Source organism: Antedon mediterranea, chromosome 6 (genome assembly GCF_964355755.1).
Source record: "Antedon mediterranea chromosome 6, ecAntMedi1.1, whole genome shotgun sequence".
NCBI classification, from domain to species: domain Eukaryota; kingdom Metazoa; phylum Echinodermata; class Crinoidea; order Comatulida; family Antedonidae; genus Antedon; species Antedon mediterranea.
Genome location: NC_092675.1, coordinates 29277987 through 29299630, shown reverse-complemented (window position 1 = coordinate 29299630; position 21644 = coordinate 29277987). Strand labels below are relative to the sequence as shown.

The 21644-nt window shown below is 33.2% G+C and overlaps 1 protein-coding gene across 2 annotated transcripts in view; it reads left to right on the top strand.

Annotated features, from left to right (window-relative positions):
* The window catches only part of LOC140050913 (tyrosine-protein phosphatase non-receptor type 13-like), a 29882-nt gene extending 8878 nt beyond the window's left edge, over positions 1–21004 (top strand). Inside the window, exons 15-33 of one of the 2 annotated variants that reach the window (XM_072095912.1) lie at positions 573–784; positions 1131–1223; positions 1398–1616; positions 3405–3560; positions 3950–4380; positions 4780–5029; positions 5401–5889; positions 6493–6684; positions 10123–10290; positions 10835–11120; positions 11956–12129; positions 13904–13986; positions 14463–14720; positions 15167–15257; positions 16355–16566; positions 16988–17122; positions 17607–17822; positions 18177–18239; positions 18440–21004. In XM_072095912.1, coding sequence (XP_071952013.1) covers positions 573–784; positions 1131–1223; positions 1398–1616; positions 3405–3560; positions 3950–4380; positions 4780–5029; positions 5401–5889; positions 6493–6684; positions 10123–10290; positions 10835–11120; positions 11956–12129; positions 13904–13986; positions 14463–14720; positions 15167–15257; positions 16355–16566; positions 16988–17122; positions 17607–17822; positions 18177–18239; positions 18440–18496 — 3785 coding nt within the window. In that variant the 3' untranslated portion in view covers positions 18497–21004. The remainder of the gene's footprint in view (positions 1–572; positions 785–1130; positions 1224–1397; positions 1617–3404; positions 3561–3949; positions 4381–4779; positions 5030–5400; positions 5890–6492; positions 6685–10122; positions 10291–10834; positions 11121–11955; positions 12130–13903; positions 13987–14462; positions 14721–15166; positions 15258–16354; positions 16567–16987; positions 17123–17606; positions 17823–18176; positions 18240–18439) is intronic. The other variant, XM_072095913.1, reaches the window with a different exon arrangement.
* Positions 21005–21644: the final 640 nt, after the last annotated feature.

Genomic DNA, 21644 nt, shown 5'->3' with positions numbered 1-21644 from the left:
ATTGGGATATAAGATAAATCAAAGCAACTTACATCAGGCTTTACTTAAGTATTTCTAAGGGGTCAATGAAAAATTACATAAAGCTACAAATGTACATTCTGTACCATATTTAATGGTTTGAATGGAAATGGGACATTGACTATAGAAGTAATAGAACTATTACTAATTTTTTGGTTGATGAATAATGTCTCTAGTGAGATTTGAACCTGAGATGTTGCGTGGGTAGGATGAATGTCATACCATTTGACCACTGAATAATAATAAATGCTTGGTTTTTTTTACAGAAGTGTGTACTTGGTATGAAAAAGCTTAATTTGAATACAGTGACAATGCTTTCATTACCACACACAAATAATTATTGTGTGTAAAGTTAATATAGTCTATTTTGTGAGATCCCTACCTGTATAGACTCTACATAAGCCATTATTCCCAATATGGACAACCCTTTGAACGGGAATAGTCCAGGCGCAGTAGACTCTATACAGGTAGGTATCTCACTCATAGACTACCAACACCACTGTTGGTTTGTGTAATTTATGATATTGCATATTAATATCTGACTTTATACACAGAAAATACCTTTGAAGTGGATTTATTAAAAGGCTCCCAAGGCCTAGGGTTCAGTATCCAAGGTGGCAAAGATGCCCACAAGAACCCTACCATCCAACTGATTCGAATCAAGAGGATCTTTGCAGGGCAGCCTGCAGCAGAAAGTGAGATGATTGAAGTGCATGATGTCATACTAAAGGTCAACGAAACAGCTGTTCATGACCTCTCACATGCGGTACGTTCCACTTTTAGTGTAGCTTGGTGGTTAAGTTGCTCGGGTCCTGGATTCAAATCCTGTCAGAGGTCAAAATTGTTCCCTCATGACAAAAAACAACTAACTACACTCCCAAAGAATAATAAGACTTTGTTTATGTAGAGAATCTTATCGAACTGCTACCTTTAAGAAAGATAGAGAATTAATCATTTACGCTTATCCTGGTCAATCTTGGTTTCACCATAGTCTGACAAACATGCAAATGGTACAAAGACCATGTCTTTATTTTTTTTTGCATTTTTGTATTTTCTTCTTTGTTTTGGCAATTTTTATTTTTATAATCAACATCTTTCTTTTTACATTTTAGGAAACAGTTAGTGTATTACGTAGTGCCACCAACCCTGTTACACTTCTTCTGTGTCGTCCAAGTGAAGAGGAACTTGATAATATTCGATTAAGGGTAAAACAACACTTTTACACAATTTCATATCTTTGATATTGAAATATATAAATATATTTACATTTCTGAGTGTCATATTGATATAGTGTAACTTATTTATCATGTGAAAGACTGATGTAAAGGAAGTCATTTAAGTTTTGTATTTCACTTTATTATTTATTAATTCTTTTTTAGGCTGAAGAATCGGAATTAGAAGCTAAGCTATCAATGTCCCCTCGGCTGACAACCCCCTCCCCGAACCCACTTCTTACTACTAACAACACCAGCTTGTTTAGTTCATCACCATCCCCTACAAAAGACTTGGAAGATGATAGGTTTGACATACCAACACCTCCTTCAACGTCCCCACCACTCACACCAAATAAAGATGAACAAGAACTCGATAATGATAATGTAAGTACAGTCAACTCTCCCAATACCGGACACCCTTGGGCGGGCATATATTTTCCGGTTTTTCGAAAGTCCGGTTTCCTGAAAACATATTTTTAAAGTCATCACGTTGTCACCGAATGCTGCCCGGTACGGTCTCCTAGCGTAGGGAAGGCCTAGGCTAGGCTATGAATATGATTGTGTCAATCTAGTTTTAATTAAATAAATACTGATAGGCCTAGGCCTACTTTATTAATATTAAGCTACAGTAATTCAATTTACCTTTTTTAAAAGTTACATTATTTATTGTACCAATAAAACATGTTACAATAGTAAATTATTGTTTCTCAATGTGTTTTTAACGGCAAACATAATTTCTGTTTATTGTTTTTCGTGAGCTAGCTAGCAGCAGCAGCATGGGTGAAGGGCTTTGATTGATGCGCATGTGCAGAGGTGTCATAATCAAATAAAAACGCCCACACCTAGACCACATGTTTTTTAAGCTCCTTTAGTTTGACGTAATTTGATAGCAATGATGAAAATTGATTAGGTAAACGAGCCAAGCAATAATGACACAATAATTAATTGGTAACATTTTAAAGTTTATTAACACAAGTTAAGTCATGTTCATTCCGTTTACGTTTTGCCATAATGATTTCCAAATTTATAATGATGCACATTTTTAGTCGATCCCGTTTTTAGTGAAACATTCCTTTTTGAAGTCCTATTGCAATTGTGAATTTAACAATAATTTAAACAAAACAAAGACACAGGAATGTAAATTTAACTTTATTAAAAAACAATTCATATGCTAAAAAACAGGGAGTTGTTAACAACTCCCTGCTAAAAACAATAGACATTAAGACATAGCGCTTCGATGTGAAAAAGCCCACCGCAGTTCGATACGCAACAAAGCAATTGCCGCCTCGTGGGTTAACAATGAACTGACCTGTCAATCACAGTGTAGTGCTCCGTGGCAACATTATTTGATCGTACCGCGAAACGTCGCGCACTTCATGCATGGTGAGGGTATGGTTAAAAGCTTTTGTACATTGTGAATGTAGTGAATCCGAGTCAGCGACGACGATGTTACGTTGTTTTCGTAAATATTTGGAGTTTTTTAACCGTCAGTCCGGTTTTCAGACGCTAATTTTCGTGTTTTGTACTTCATAATTTGTCCGGATTCCGGAATTGGGTATTCCGGTTTTCATAATAAATTACAGTACAATTAGAATAGGGACAAATTGGGCCCTCCAAAAAAGTCCGGTTTTTCGTGAATTCCGGTTTTGGGAGAGTCGGGTATTGGGAGAGTTGACTGTATTGTATCTATCCATTTATCCATTTTATCTTGTGCACTATCGCACTTTTTTTTTTTTTTACAAATTCTGCTTATTTATTTTACTTCCCTTTCATTTTATTGTTTATCATACTAAGTAAATATTTTATTATTGATAAAGTTTGTTTGATTTATTTTGATACCATACGAGTACAGCAAACCTACACAACTAATCATAGTCATGGTACCAGGGTCCTCAGTAGTAGTGATATCATTTCAGTAAATGTTTATTTATTAAGCTTTTATTTTGTAACACTAAGGCTATACAGTCAACCCTATTTAAGGGGACATTGTCAGGACCCAATAAAGTCCACTGAATAGGGGTTAACTGCAGTTTTAAAACATATATTACCCTTGTTCTTTTCACTGAAAAATTTCCACTTAATAAGGGAAGCCTAAAGGAGGGCTTCTACTATATTAGGCTGCTATCTAGTGTATCTAGATCTGTGTGTAATTCTCATTCTTTATTTTCCAAGGACATCTTTGAAGTGAGTTTAGTGAAGCCATCAAGAGGCGGACTTGGCTTCACTGTGTCTGGAGGTGTTAAGACCGGTGGTTGCTACATCAAGGGTGTAGTGCAAGATCCTGCCAAAGCTGATGGACGTATGCAGAAAGGGGACAAAATACTAGAGGTACCGTGCTTAGTGCATGTTTACGTAACATTTTGATTTGAAACATTGTCACAGTTTATGTTTTTTATAACTCATGGCTGTAGAGTTTCAGTAAGTAATTAGAAAAACACTGTGCTTATAATGACATATTTGTTTTAAAAATCAAACTGAATTGCAATAAATGTTTACAAAATATTAGTTTACAGTAGAGATTTTAGGGAGTAAAAACAAGAAAATGCAAAAACCGGGCAAAAAAAAAACAGGCACAAAGCCCAAATCACATGATTAAATTTTTTAATATTCAAGTTAAAATGCCGGTAATAAATGGCTTGTGTGCTTCCAGACTATTTTAAGAATCTGAGGAACTATTTTATTCAAATGTAGTATTTATTAGTTTTTTTTTGTAATAGGTAAACGGGCATGATATGACTACGATGAGCCATTTTGACGCTGTTTCATTTTTGCGAATGACCCCTAAAGAGGTCAACATCAAACTCTCACGACCTAAGGATTCAGTTGTCATCTCGGAACCTATCACCAATTCTCTATCGGACTCTGTATCCTTGCCAAGTGTCTTATCAAGTAACCTCCCTGTGATTACAATGGAACGCAATTCAGCTGGCCATTTAGGCTTGTCCTTAACCCTTGACCTGAAGGGTCGTAGGCCAGGTGTTTTCGTAAGTGATCTTATTCCAGGATTACCTGCTGATGTTGAAGGCTCTATTCAGCCTGGTGATCAGGTTCACTACATTAATGGAAAGAGTTTGTCTGGCCTTGGTTTGCTTCAGGCTAGGAGAGAACTAGAGGCAGCAGCACCTGTGGCTAAGCTTCAACTAACAAGGTAATTGTTGATGCATAGATTCAAGGATTTTCCTCCAATCGATGGAGAGGAAAAACACTTTTTATATAATTTCTTTCTGATTCTTATTCTTTATTGCCAATCAAAACAACAACAAATAACAAACAACTACAAAGTAAGTGGCAGGAACACAAAAGGGAACTAAATCCCTAAGACAAGAGCCTGTGAATCCTCTTACCAAGTAGCACATAAAGATATAATATAGCATTTCAATCCATATATCAGAAAATATCCACACAAAAAATCTTCAAAAAACATTCATAAAAATACAAAAACAAGCAAAAAAGTAAAAACACTTTCATTTCTATTAAACTTATTGTAAATGTAAAGTGTATTGTATTGTATCTATTTTAACATACATTTACTCTCTTTTGTTTTCAGAAATAAAGAACCTGTTGTGGGAATAGCACCAGTATCTCCATTCGTGTCTGATGACGAAGAAAATGAGAAATATGGGAAATCTGATTCACTGAATGCAAGCAAGAATAGCACGTTTAATTCCACTGGAGAAGAAAAAAAGAAACCAGAAAAATCTATGAGTCTACTAAAACCAGGTGGAAGCCTGAGAGAGAGGAAGAAGAGTGAATCTGATATTGATGTCGGAGAACTCTCGTCAGATTCTGAGTGGGAGGTTAGAATTATTTTAAACATTTAACATTTAGTTTATTGATATGCCCAAATATGGTAGTGATATGCCCAAATATGGTAGTGGTATGACATCATCATGTCCATATATTAATAGTGTAGTCATAGCTTTAGGTTTTATTAGGCCTTGTGGCCATAAAATGTTTGCTTGGTAGCTGCGATACAGCACATTCAGTGGGTGTGGAAAATTAGCAGTTACAGGTACCCAGAGATACCTGTCTAGATTGAATGCTGTGTTGAAATTTGGCTGGTAAAAGGTCTTAAAATAACTTGTAGGCTGTCTGGACAACTTTGAATGCCGCCCAGCACAACTGCATTTATGATTTTTATCGTGTGTTTTGTATTAACTTTTTACAGGATTTTTCTGATGATAATGACCAACTAAAAGATGTTGATGATCTGTTAGCTTCCATCGAAGCGAATCGAAAGGAATTCCAGTCCATTGACAACAAAGCAAAGAACACGGACACAAAGATGAAGGAGAACACATTGTCACCTTCATTATTAATATCACCAGCAATGAAGACCAGTACACCAGCAGAGGGTGCAAGTTCAACTAAGACAACAGCTGTAACATCTCCAAATACATTTGATCAGTTAAAGAGTCCAATATCTCCAGCAGTGAAAACCAGTACACCACTAGAGGGTGCAAGTTCAACTAGGAAAACATCCGTAACATCCCCAAATTCCTTTGATCAGCTGAAGAGTCCAATTTCACAAGAGAGCATGGCAAACATCTCAACTGATGATGATAGACTCCAGTCTCCAGCCAATAATTGGTCTAGCATTGATGATAGACTCCTTTCACCAGCTAATAAACAGCTCAAGTTTAGTTTTTCGGAAAAGGTATGAAGATGTTTATAAAGTTCTTTATTTTAATTGGTATTTCGACTAAAACAATAAAATGTTTTACTTAAATCCCACAAAACTGAACACCTTTTTGCACCTTTAAAATTAATTTATCTGTTTTAATATACAGAAAGATTTAGAAAAATGTAAATTAAATAATTTTGTATGAGTCATAACTATATTACTTAAATGTTCTATTTTTAGATCTTTTTAACTCAAGGCGATATTATTATATTGTTGCCAATTTTTAGAAGATTTGTAATGTGGTTAATAATAATAATTAAAAACAGAGGCGGGCTCAAGATATTTCAAACAGTCAAAAAAAAATATCAAAGAGTAGTTCATAATTGCATTTCAACTGTCAAAAGGCGGGAAATGCCATAAGCACAACCCTTACATTTTCCCCTGAGAAAGACAAATAGAGATTTACTTAAAACGATAATTATTGTTCTTCTACTAAAATAAACATTGTTTCATTACTGCGACGAAAAGCAGTAATAAATCAACAATAATAATCAGTTATTACTGTAATTTATGGAAGTGTTTGCCTTGTGTTAGAAGTAATGTATCAAAAAAATAATAATTGTTATTTTATGACAGGATATTGCTAACCAGTCCGCAACCCAGCCCGCAGACGAGAATACGTGGGATAGCAGCGTGTCGCTGTCCCCGGACACGCCACCGTGGTCGCCATCAGCGAGATCACCTGCACTCTCGCCAACACCTCGCTCCTTGAGATCAACATCGCTAGCTGACACGGATATTAGCAAACTTGATAACACATCACAACAGGTAATTAATTCATTATGGTGACTGCTAATTATGTAGGCTATAAATAATTAATTGAACATGAGTAGTGAAAAGTACTTGTGTGCCAGGAACTTGTAACAGCAATTGTTAGTAATTAGTGACTGTTCACGATTTTTATCAGCGGCATATCAAACTACAGTGATTAATACATTGAATTAAACAATTTAGAAATTTCTTTTTAACAAACCAATTGGATTAAAAATTTGTAAAAACGGTTTTTATTTTGTTCTTTACACAGACAGCTTCTTCAGAAGAAATTTCTGAATTCATTTAGTACTACAAACAGTACTAAAAAACATTTACAATCATTAAATTAAACATTTTATCATAAATAATCCAATTTTAAGCATTTCTTAACTTTTATAAAAATGTTGGAATGATAAATTATTGTTGTAAAAATTGTAAAATTATACAGACATTTCCAATATTCTTTTACCCAGGGGCTGTTTTTTTTAAATAAATTTTTTAAGTAAAATAACTTATTTTGTATTTGCTGTACCACCACAAATTTCCTGATACCCTTGTTTGGTATTAAACACATCATCATGACTAAACTATTTACTCTATAAAGTGTATAATTGAACATGACTTGTGTTCATTATTATTTTATAAGAAATGTGTCAGTATATCTAGCACATTACATTATCAGAGCAACCAGCTGTCACTGGCCCCTTGAAATAACAAATTAGAAATTATCATATAATTCAAAAGCTTTCAAATGGACCAACATTCTATTTGTTAGAAATGTTCGGGTTTTGGCATTTGATTTTCCGTTGGTTACATGCCCTTTTCTTTAAAGCTCTGTCTACACTATCAAACTTTGTGTAACAAAAAAATGTGATGTGCCCATACATGATGATGTCATATCACTTCCATATTTGGGTATAGCATTATAATATTTGGGCATATCACTACTATATTTGGGCACATCACACTTTTTTTGTCAAACTAGTTTGATAGTGTAGACAGAGCTATGTACATACAATTGTCAAAGTGTGGTATGGAAGTCTAATAATTGCATGTATCTGGGAGCTTGTTTTGTACTCTTTATCTTCTAATATTCTTATATTTTAAATAGTTAATATTATAGATAACTTTTAGTTTGTAGTAACAAGAAGGAAATCATTGTTAGTAAACAAGACTTTTGTGAGTAAGCCATAATGGGGTGTAAGCTATAATGCATTGTGTCTTTCCTAATTATCTGGTATTTCTCACTATTTGTCATTGATAACGTCCAATTTTCTAAACTAAAAGTCTCCGTTTCTTTGACATCCCTTGTGACCTTTACCAGTTGATTGAAATCTCTTTAATACGACACTCGCAACAGGTGTAAGGCCATGCTCGGCGTGCGTATATTGACACTTTTTTTTAGGATGTTGGGGATTTTTAAGGCATGTTGGACTGAGTGCTTGTGAGTCAGCAAGTGGGAAGGAAATTGGTTACTCATGCTGTAGCTATCTTGGTCTGTGAATCACAGAGCTGGTTAGCATGATAAAAGTCTTGCCAGCTGATAAGATTGCGGTGTATAGCGGTGTCGAAACAATCTTTTTGCAAAAAAATCTACTTATAGGAGCGTCACATGCTGGAGTTGTGAATTGACGGTTGATACCTGATGCGGGAGTACAGATGTTTTGTTAAGAGATACTTGCGGTTAATGCACGATTGTTTTTACTTTGCTTTTGTCGATAGCTGAGAAAGCTTAAAGGCAGAACTTCACTTTCTAGGATCCGTAGTTTGATTTACTTATCATCATTTTGTTGCTATTAAACTTTGGACCAGTTCCTGCAATTTTCAAGGTTTTTTCATTCTAACTTGGAATTAAAATTGTTTTTATTTGAGCTTATAATTCGTGTTCTTCAAATTCTAAGTAAAATGGAAACAAAGTGAATGCTTAGACTGATATTATTCAGTTGGACATACTAGCAGATTTTCAACATTGGTGATCTTAAGTTCTAACCACATTCAAATAGTAACAATCTGAACATTTATTGGATCTCTCTTTTGGATATTACAGCTTAAAGTTTCAGTTTTGTTTGAGGTGGTTGCCATGGCAAGTGATGTTGCCGTGTCAACAGCTCGCTGGTCAAAAACAACTCCTTGCAAAATTCCAAGAATCAAAGGACCAGCTTTGGTGAATACAACATTATAAATTAGAATTTAAAAATTAGGCAATTTAAGATTTTTTTTAGTGGATGTATTTCTATTTGTTTCGGTATATTGAAAAATAATACAAAACAAAAACGTCAAGCTAAAACATTTTTAACAACCAACACTGAAATAAACCTGTTTAGTAACAAAAGTTATAATTTTCTTTTTAACTGTTTGCTACCAAATTGACCTTTCCTTTTAGAAGCGATAAAGCTCTTTCTTTTATTTGATTTAATTATAACAGCAGAAATTTCTTTTTGCATAATTTTAGTTAACCTTCCCCTTATAAATCCTTTCCATTTTAAACTTTTTTTGTTAAAATTTTCTCTATAGATTCATTCATCATATTTTAAAGATAGGTTGCTGTTGAATGGTACTATTTGTAAGATATAGCTTGTTTTACTATAATTCATCATGCATAGACTGGATTTCCCTAGTTTTTTCAGGATATGATATTTTTGCTTGCTTCTGCATGACAGTTGACACAGTGTTAGTAATACATTGGCTTCGTCTACTACCCCTTTCACACCAAAACTCCGGAGTGATCTCCGGAGACACCCCAGGGTTTATGACCATTCAAAACGTCGAGAAACTCCGGAGATACCCCTTTCACACCAACCTAGCAACACCAGGGTTTATAAAATAAAATTGTAAATGTCGCCCTCTATTTTATTTGTTTACATAGCGAAAATCATTAGAATCATTTTAATTAATAATATTTTTAATTTAATAATTACTGTACTTTCAAAAGTCTCAGAAGTAATATAAGGTTTTACTGATAGTGATACTACTTATTATTATAAGTTTTGCTTTTGGTGTGAAAGGGTACTAGTAACACATAGCAATGATGTGTTGTTGTATCAGTCTTTGTATCCTTGATCATTAGGGCTTCTTAAGCTTCTTCTGAGGATTTCTTTTTGTTGATATAGTCATTAGTTACAATTAGCACTGTATTAAACCTATAAATATCAGTAGAAGTATAATAGATACTAAATATAGTAAGTAGATAACAATGGCACTCAAAAGTAATTAAGGAGACACATCAGTGGCGTAATGCAGAGGTCTGAGGCACATGGTTTGGGAACCCTATGTGACCCTCCAACGCTGAAGGCCTCTGTGTTTTTAGCATTTTTTGATATTTTTTAATGCCTGTTGTTTCTTCTGGGCATTGCTCAGGGGGTCCCTGGGTTTAGCCAGTGAGCGCTCATAGCCATTGGGACACCTTTGGGATTTCATTTTTTAATTCATCAAAACTCTTATTTGTTCTTTTAGGGTGGCATCCTCAGAATTGAGTTTGACAAGCCAGCGAGCGGTGGGCTTGGGTTTAGCTTGATTGGAGGAGAGAAAGGAGGCAAAACTAGTGTGTTTATAAAAACAATCACACCAGGTGGGGTGGCGGCGAATGATGGAAGACTACGAATTGGAGATAAATTATTGCAGGTAATTAAGAACTATGGATTGTCATCTTTTTACATAAAATTTATATTATTATATCATATTAATACAAACAATTTCAAATTAACCCTATAAGTAATAAATAAATAAATTTAGCACTCAGAAACTCAGCGAAATACTTGTGAAATTTAAAGAGATCAACAGGGGGCGTTCTATGTATATTTTGGCCCATATTGAAAATAAACATAATTCAAGATTATAATAAGCATGTGTGATGTCACCACTGTATTGATTTTTCTGAAAATCAGTATGCGTAGTCTATATAAGTATATACCTATTAACAGCCGAAATTTTAGGACAATAAACTTGTGGACGCTATTGTGCTAACAAAAACAAAGGAAGTACTATACGCTGGTTAAAATAAGAGTCACAAAAAACAAATTAATAGCAGATTCAGTATTATTAATGTGAATAGTAATAATATACAGTTAGTAATAGTTATATTTTTCTGCACTACTGAGCATTCTATACTAATAATTAAAAATGGCAACACAATTATCTTGTTTTTAATCTATTTGTATAATTACAGGTAAATGGTCAGAGCCTGGTGGGAATGACCCATAATAAAGCCATCAGCTTACTACGACGTGCTAAAGGCACGGTCAAGCTGTCCGTCGTTAGACCATCATCTCGCCCTGTTAGTCATATGGAGGAGAATGGTGCTGATGAACAAGAAACCCATCCAGACATCCTCAGTGATATATCCTTTGGAAAAGATGAAGTAACTGAGCCCGGAGCGTCCGAAGTCACAGGGTCAGTCATGGAGACGCAAAGTGCGTTGTCATCTCAGGGTAATGACCCTATCGAAACAGGAAGTGAGTTAACTTATTCTTAGAAATTTGTGTGTTTTGTTTTCGGTGTATAACACAATATAGTTGACATTTTGGTTATCAGTTTTTGATTTCTGTGTTTTTGTAGAAAGTAAACTTCCATATTTGATTAAAGTGATATGGTACAAAGTATATGACATGCTGTAACATGTTGTACAAAGCTTTTTACAAAACGTTGCAAGTCTATTGCAATAAATGTCTTATTGTTTAAATAACTCAAGTAGATGGGATTTTTTCCCTCACATCAACGATTTGTAAAAACTAATAAACAAATAAATAACAAAACAGTTCAATATATCTATGTCAGATAAAGTATTTATTTATCTGAAATCCCATTCCATTAAAAATATAATCCTAAAAAAAGACATAAAACAAAAATACATGATGGTGTTAGTTCTGGTTGTTGATTTTATATTCTCTTTAGCAAACTACCAAATGATATGTCCTTTATCTTAATGGCTTTAACACTAAGATAATGATTGGCTCAAGTCATTAGGCATAAGTACTTTAAGTGGCATCATTGTCTAGTCGCGTTGTTTATAAAATGTTTACATCAACGATTTTTGGAGAAAAAAAAACCAGTGAGACACCATATATAAGACAAATAATCCTCCCAAATTATAGTTTATTTGAAATAAATTGTGCATTTATCTTTTAAGGAAGTTTTAAAAAGCTATGGATTAACTTAAACGATCCTATTATAAATTTCACAACTTCTATATTTGTTTTCTTGACGACGTACCTAATGATTTGTAATTTGTAATGTGTTAAACATTTTGTGTAGTGTTTATATGTTTTTCTTTTTAATGTTTTCTGCTAGCCCCTGTGTTATCAGATGTTGAGCATAGTGATAGCATTAACTTTGATTCCGGTAACTCTCTACCCCTCACGGCCACAGCCCTGTCTGGGCCCCCTTCTCTTACAATGGAAGACACCACATTTAACCCCTTCACTCCACCCCCTGCCAAGTTTGCTGATGATGAGTTTTACACAGGTAATTGCACTCACAAGAAACGTAGCTATAGAGAACCGCAATGCTTGTCATATCCCACAATGCACTAAAACATTAAAAATAACATAAAGTGTGATTTGAAAGGATGTAGCTGCACAACCCATGGAACTGCAAATAATGCTTGTCATTTTATTTTTCCCACAATGCACTCAAACATTAGAAATAACAGGAAGGATGATGTAGCTGCACAACCTATAGAACCATAAAGCTTCCCACAATGCACTAATATATTAGAAATAATACAATGTAGTTAATTGACTTGTAGATATTGTAGATCACTGCCAAAATGCATTGACAAACATAATATCTGCATACAGTACAACAGTTATGGAGGTAGTATTCATTACGTAAAAGGTAGATTAATGCTATCCTCAGTTACTGTATATTTGCTGCAGCAGAGGCATGATCAGAATTAGATTAGATCTTCATCGCTGCATTTCCATGCAAATCAACTAAAGTTATGAAAGAGTGAAATTACAGTGAGTGTTCACTCTTCCCTAAAAAATCATCTAACTATTTTTTCAGCATGCTAGGCCTACATGAATTTAAATGTTGTTTTTGAGGTTTTTAATATAGTATGTGTAGATAGCCTGATGGTGTACCATGGCTACTGAAGTGTTATAGTTTGATCTGAGATTACTATTACTATTTTTTTTATAGTAATTTCAGGTTTGATTTAAGCATTTAAGATATTAAAATTTTTTTAAACTGTTTAGAAATCTACTAACTAATCTGCTTTTCCCAGAATACTGCATTAACGTAAACTATACTGCCCTTCATATAAACACCAATAGTTACTTTGATTGGTGAAGGCCGCAATAACAAAAATAATTGATTTAAGTTTTATTTTTAACATGCAGTTTAAATATATCATGCCTAAAGGTATTGTGTGAACATTGAAATATTTAGTAGTTTTTACTACAGTGTACATTTCTGTGAAAATAATCCAATATTGTTTTCTTCAATGATGTGAGTTTGTTGGATTTACAATACTAGTGTGCTTATATATACAGGGTCCTGGGTTCAAGTCATTTCTAATCATATTGTGCTTTGTCTGCATAGTCTGCTTTGCTTGTCACAATTTGCAAATGCTTTGCCAAAATAATTTGAGAAAATGTGTTTTTTAAACACAGTTACTATTAAATCTAAACATTCCCTATGTTCAGTGGCGTAACGCAGAAGCCTGAGGCCCTTGGTTTAGGGACTCTAAATGCCCTCCAACACTGGAGGTCTCTAAAGTTTATAATTTTTTCAACATATTTTAATGCCTGTTTTCTTCTTCTGGGCTCTGCTCATGGGGGCCCCCCATAAGCTCCGGGCCCCTGGGTTTAGCCAGTGAGCGCTCTAGCCGTTACGCCACTGCCTATATTATTTATATAAAGTATATGTACTATATTTAATCCAAATTATTTCTTTTTAAACAGTTATATAACATTATTTGATCACTAATATCCATCCAATATTAACTTACGCTATAAATGTTTTTGGAAGGAGATGTTAAGAGGGTTGATTAGTTTATTTAACCACTTACCATGTCCTAGTGGTATTTTATAATACTTTTATTTAAAAAAAGATTTAAATAAATATAAGAAAAATAAACAATGAAACTTTTGGAGAAATGAGACATATTTAAATTTGTCTTGATATTTATATTTTGATTGCTTCAAGGAAAATATACATTTTGCATACTTTGATGAGGAATCCAATTTAATATGAATCAGTAAATGATTATTGATTGATTATGATTATTTTCTAGGTCATAATACAGATAGTGACCTGGATTCAGTTCCTGATTTACCAGAAGAAAACGGCGTAATAAGCAAAGCTAGAATACCAAAGGTATTTACTTTTGTTTGTCATTTGTTGTCCTGCATTTTTACTGTATCATATATTAGGTCTAAGATCCAATTTACACTCCTTTGGCTTCTGGGCTGACCCAAGATCAGGTCCAAATTTAATTGTTTGGGCTTGATCTAGCGTGTTTACACTTTAGTTCCAAGGGAAGGAAGTGTCGTATAACCTCATGAAAAATGTCAAACTTTGTTCATGGTTCACTGCATACGTCGGTCTAAATGTAAAAGGTGATCAATAACCTTCATCAAGAGGTAGTTCATGAACTCAAACGGCCCAGGGCTGTTCTAACTTCGTGGAGTGTTTACACTTATGGATTGCTGAACCAGTGCCAGCCCAAGCCGGCCCGAATCGTAAGTGTAAAAGGGGTCTTAGATTGTGGTGTGATACGATATTAATTTAAACATGTATAATGACTGCTTTAGAAAATGGTGTAATAAGCAAAGACATCTTTTTGCTTTTAGGTTTTAAGACAATTTTCAGACACTGACAATTCCGAATCATGGAATAGTGATACAGAACTACCGCTAGAAAACAACAACCATACGCCAAGAGAAACGCCTTCTATCAAGATCATGGGAGTCATCACTGATACGGAGCTACAAAGGATGTCCCTGGTGAAACCACCAAACGGTGGCGTGTATTCTGGTCGATCTTTACGCATGCTGCAAAATGCAATTCATAAAGCTATTGATAAAGAAGATCCAGCTGAAGAATACAAGGTATGAAGCACAAAATGGAATATTAAAAAAAAAACAATGAATGTTGACAGTATTACAGTCAAATTAAGGGTAAATCTTCAGGACCCAACAATGTCCCCTCATACAGATACAGATACAGATACAGATACAGATACAGATACAGATACAGATACAGATACAGATACAGATACAGATTCAGATACAGATTCATTTATTGTCCAAAATATTAATGGAAATTACAGTGCTCATAAACCTTGGCTTGCCGAAAATAAATATAAATATAAAGTGTCCCCTGAATAGAGTATGTTCTTTTTGTATCCCAGTCAAATTTAGTTCTGCCTTTCAATTTGAATTTCAACTTATCAGTTATAAAAAATTTTAATTGAGACCAGCATGCCACCAGTTTAGGAATTCTACTTTAAAAAACATCAAAGTAAAACTTGATCTATTTTATCTTTTCTTTACAGCAATTAAGACAATTAAAACCAGTGGACAACTGTGATGTTGCTAAGAAACCATTCAACAAAGATAAGAATCGATATAGAAATGTTTTACCATGTAAGTTCATTCATTGTTGACAAATTACAAAAGACACAAAGTTCAAACCATATTTATATTAGGATTTTTGAAATTCTTCATTTTTGCAAAAAGTATTTTATTTTATTCAGCTGACAACCAATAGTAATGAAAACCAATTGCTACAGTACAACAAGATTATAATTTGCATTAAATTAGTAGTAGAATTAGATTAATAAAATAGATAATAACACACAAAGCATTTTATAAGTGTTCTTTTTATTTCTGTATTTAGATGTTCCCCTTTCCTTTTGTACTTATTTTGACCTATTTCTGTTGGTGATTCATATTTGTTATTGATGAATGTACTGAAGTAGGTTAACATTATCACACATGAAACATATGTGGACATGTCAAGTTGATGTGACTACGTAAAATTTAACAGTATTAATGAACTAAGTCTAAGTAGGTATTTAATGATTCTGTGATTACAGCGTATTAGTCTTTTTATTACATTTGATAACATTTTTTCTGGATGAACAGAGACTTCTCTAAAGCTAGCTGTCTACACTATCTAGCTAGTTTGACAAAACAAATGCGATGTGCCCAAATATGGTAGAGATATGACATCATGTCCAAATATGAGCACATCACATTTTTTGTCACATAAAGTTTGATAGTGTAGACAGAGCTTAAAAATATAATAAATACAGTAATAATCCATTCCTATTGTAAAAGCACCATTCACACTTGGACTAAGAGAACTTAGAATCACTTAAAATCAAAACCTCCTCCGTACTACTCAAATAATAATAACATCCTAGATTTATATAGCGCCTAATGTTGTGAAACCTCTAAGCGCTGAACATTATTACCCCGACCATTTGTTGGATCAAACACGTATGGAAACATACTCCCATAATGCAGCTAGTAATCAGCGCAAAGTTGTGTCTTGATCTAACCGGGTTCCCATTTATACACCTGGGTGGAGAGAGGCAAACGTAGGTAAAGTATCTTGCCTAAGGATACAAGCAATGTGGCGAGACCACTTTAAAGGGAAATGCCTAAATATTTTGTTAAACAATTTGATTTAGGGGAAATATCTCACTAAAATTTTTTTTTTTTTTATTGTTTCTCAGATGACAAGACACGAGTGGTACTACAGGAAGTTGAGGGATCCGATTACATTAACGCAAGTCACATAAAGATGAAAGTTGGCGAGACAGGCCAGTTAAACTACATAGCTTGCCAAGGGCCACTACCTAATGGTCTCGTTGACTTCTGGCAAATGATCTGGGAACAAAAAGTATCCATCATTGCCATGGTTACAATGGACGTTGAAAATGGAAAGGTATGGCAAACTGTCTGTTTAAAATATTTGGTTCTTACTGCGTGCATGTGTATTTCTCTGATAAATAAACTGACCAGTCATAGTAACCAATAGTGCGCAACTACGCTTTTCTTCTGAGGTTTCGAGGGTTTGCGTATGCATATATGAAAACATGTAACAAATCGTGAGATCAAATCTGGTTACAAGTTGTAAACATTTATGCAGATGTGAAAAGGGTATTAGAAAAGAATAATTCTGGTTTTATTCTAGTTATCCAGTTATGATAATTTTGTTTTACCCTTTGTAAATTCAAGAATTCAAACTTTTCTTGTTGTAGTTAAATAATTTTCTTTACCAATAATACTAACAAGCACTAGAATATCAGCTAAGTATATCATTCTTATTTTATTCTACCATAACAGTTTGTTTTTTTTCTACCTAGGTAAAATGCCATCGCTACTGGCCTAGTTCGACAGATTCGCCCGTCGTAGTCGCTGACCGATTTGAGATTCGATTAGACAGTTTACAGACTCTTGAGAACTTTGACATTCGTAGGATGACTATTTCAAATTTAAAGGTAATTTTTTTTAATTTATAAATGAAAAGGAATTTATCTTTTATTTACCCAAAAATTGAGATTAGAATGTATGAAAAAATATAAACAATTTTCAAATAATTTGAAATCTTCCAAATTGTCAATAGAGTGTGTCTTGTGTTTTTATGAGATACCATTTAAATGTATTATTCTGTGGATTAAATGAATTGTTCCTCAATTTGTTGAATTGTTTCAATATTAGTGGAGCTGTAGCTTGATGGTTAACATGCTTTCAATCCCAAGGTCCAGGGTTCATTCCTGACCTTGTGCCACAACTCTTTCAACTCCACTCCCTAAGCCTCAAATGAGACTTATTTATTACTTATTTATAAGCACGATAAATTATAAAATAGTTTATCCATCCTGTAATTGGTAATTGAGTTACTTGCTGTTGGATGCATATAAAATAAAAAAGTTAATTTTTGAATGACACAATTTCTTTTATTTTGTTGATCTTCACATCTAGACAAGTGAATTCAAACAAGTTTCTCACTTAAACTTGACAACATGGCCTGATCATGGGGTACCTGCTACCTCAATACACCTGCTACGCTACATTAAATATATGCGCAAAATACACCAAATGGGACCAATTGTTGTTCACTGCAGCGCTGGGATTGGTCGGACAGGGACACTTATCACCATAGATACCATGATGAATCTTATTGACAGGAACGAGAAGGTTGGTGTTCTTTTATTATCATTTAATACCTCACGAATATAATATTATTAAAAGGTATGTTATTTAGTACCATGTCCAGAATTTTGAAATTTGGAGTGGATACAGGGTCTAAAGCTCTGTCTACACTATCAAACGTTATGTGACAACAAACATTTGATGTATGCCCATATTTGGACTTGGTGATGGCATATCACTACCATATTTAGGCATATCACTACCATATTTGGGCACATCACTACCATATTTGGGCACATCACACTTGTTTCATAGTGTAATTAAAAAGGACTGAACATAGCCAAATGTCCTATCTTTTACATGAATAGTTTGAACTAAATATTATTACATTTTTTTCAGTTTGACATTTATGACATTGTAAAGGAACTTAGAAGTCAACGCCATGGAATGATTCAAACAAAGGTAACAACAACTCAAATATTTATTATTTTATTAATTTCAGCAAACACATTTATACACACATACAGACAAAATAGCTTGATTGCGCCAAGGAGTCTCAAAAGAGGCCAACAGCTTCATAAAAGTATACAAAAAAAATGATAAAAGTTTAAATGATTTTCTTCCCTTTAAATAATATAAATTCATGTTTGTTTTATTTTCAGGACCAGTATATATTCTGTTACAAAGCAGCTTTGGAAACATTAAAGTCTTTAAACTGAAGAAATAAAACATGTATGATCATCATTATTATGCAATGCTATCAGATCGTAAATAGTTAACACCTTTATATACTTCAGTGGAAACAAACTTAATGCCTTCGGAACATTGGTAATTTGAATAGAATGATGAACTTGCATCATGAGACCCCAGGGGCCGTGTGCAAAAGCCCAGGGGCCTTGTGCAAAGGTAGGACTGACCCCCAGAGGTCACATTAACCTACCATAGTATTTGCATTAGTAATATATTCCTACTTAAATGCATTCAAATAACTAGACTAAAACAGGCAGTGAATGTTCATGGTAAACTAGCATCCAATGCCAAACTTCGTCACTTCTTCTTTTCATCCCCAAATCATGTTATAAAATCCTTAATATAGATAGAGATCAACAAATTAACAAATCTGATATTTTTTCAACGTAATATCTTTATATTTTTACATGAAGTGTAATAGTTAATGAAAGAACTATTTTTTAGGAAGAATGGATTAAAAAAAATTTATTAAATTTTAATTTTAAAAAAATATATCTATCTTTAATATTCTTAATCCATCCATAGATTCACCTTGTGATAAATGCAATAATTATTTTAAACATTGTTTGATAATCATGTCATTTTATTTACAAAATATTAATTGAACTCGGTGTAAACATTGTAAATAATTAAGTTGTAGAAAACTACAGGTAAATGTATATAATGATAAATTTGATTAATATAAATATATTTGTAACAATTAAAAAACTTTGTTTAGATATTTTATAATTATTTGAATCTTTTGGACTTTGATTGTTTTACATCAAGACTTTAATAGTGAATGTAATAAACATTCTTTTGTTCAATTTTCTCTAGGCCGGTCAAATACTATATTATGGTATCCATAGATGATGTTATAATCTGTACAAAACTATTTTAGCCATTCATCATGAACCCAAACAATTGGTCGTTAATTTTAGTAGTTTTTTAAAGGAACCGAATATTTTTCCTATGTTTTTAAATGTACATTTTAGCTTTGCAGTTATCGGTTTCATTTTTAGGAGGAATAACAAGAGTACTGTAGAAAGTAATACCTTTGATTTTTTTTTTACATCTTTTTTCATCACTGTTATCCATTATTGTATTTTCAGTAATTTTATCAATGTTATAAATGGGGGCTTTCCACTCTAAACTCTTCTAAGCAGTTTTATAATCAGAACATTTCATTTTCGGTTTAGTTAAGAAAGTTTCTTGTATGAAAGAACATGTCAGATATTACCAGCTTTTGATATATAGGCTCAAATGGTATTACAGTACTTACAAAACTCTAAAATGCTTCATTACATTTTTTTTAAAGGTTAAAATACCAAGCTGATAGACACAATTCTAACTGCTTTTATTTGAGGTTGTCATAATTAACATTTGGACTGAAAGGTGTGTACATATGGTCCACACCGTATGCTCCATTAGGGCTTCTAATAAGGGTCTAATTTTGACACAACCTAATGCTTCATTAGGCCTAGGCTAAAAGGGTAATGCTGATGGATGGTACTCTCACTTAGCAAACCTTTTATTTACCCCATTAGACAATTTGATTGATTAGAAACTTTTAAACATAAGTCTTGTGGTTTTAAATTTTGATAAAAGTTCATTTTAGATTGTTAATAGCTGGGGGAACAGTACAATTAGCGTAATAGCTGGGGGACAGTACAATTAGCGTAATTCCCATGCTTTCAACTTCAAATACTTCCGAAGCTACTAAAGTCATTCAGCCAGAAATCTACATAATCATTGTTTATTCACTTTTCACACCATTACTTGCCATGTTTATGTACATTTGATATTTTATAGGAATTTATATGGTAATTGTGTGCCATTTGAAAAATCTCAATATCATTGTAAAATGGTTTAACGAAAAAGATGAATTTTGTGGTGCTGTTAATGCCGGTCTTCCCAAATCATACATACAGTAATTATGATGAATATTAAACTATATAGATTTAACTAACATTATTTTATACGTCGACATTTAAAAAAGAAATGTTATGTTTTTTCTAAGAATTCTTTGTAAATTTAATGTATTAAATGTACATTTAATTAATTTACAAATGTTAATAGATTTGATGTGAAATTAATATATTATTATGTTATGGTTTTGTTTTAAATAATAATTAATATTTTAAAAGTAATTTTATCATCATACAGTAGTTTATTTACCTTTTAACATGATACTTTTCTTTATAATAACTATTGCATACATGTTTTATGTTTCACAAAGTAGTGCTGATTGGTTAACTTGATACCTGTAAAAGTGGTATATTAACCATCAGTTTATTAGTGTACTAAAGAACTAAATGAATAGACATTTTTAAATTGTATATAAAGACATTGATTGTAGATAATATATATATTATCATGTACATACATTTTGGTGTAATTTGTTGGCAGGTAAACTTAAAAGCTAATAAAACATCATTTTGAACTTATTTGTGTTTTTTCGTCTTCTTCTTGTTTTATTTGTTAACATTTTGCAATTGTATAGCTGTGATATGAAATCTGTCTAAGATTAAATAAAGTGAGTGAGTGGCCGAGCGGTTAAGACAGTGAAACTGTAATTACTTAGCCATAACATCAGTAAGGGTTCGAGGCTCACCCATTCCATGGTTCTGGTGGTAGATTGGATAAGGACAGTGTGCTCATGTGCATTTTAAAGAACCTAGTACATCTTTTGAGACGAGTAGGGGTTACACACAGCTACTGATCATAACAGTGTCCTTTGGGAGACCAGTCTTTGACCAGTATAAATAAAACAAGACGGTTTCAAATTTTTCTATTCTCCATATGCATTAGTTCAGGTTCATTCAGTGACGAAGGAATAGTTACTTTTTTATATTTTTGGGCTTGAGAAATTATAGTTTAAGTCTTGGAAGGACGATACTCATACTGGAATTATTTCATTTTAAAGCTCTATCACAGTTTGTGAGAAAAAAAAATGTGATGTGCCCAAATATGGTAATGATATCACTCACATCATCATGTAGACAGAGCTGGAAAGAAACCTGTGTTGATATGGGCCATCAAGATTATTTAAATCGTCTAATTCTGGAAATTTGAATTTCTTTGGCAAGACAAAGACAAATATATAAAATAATAACTCAATCAATCTCATTTTAGTAT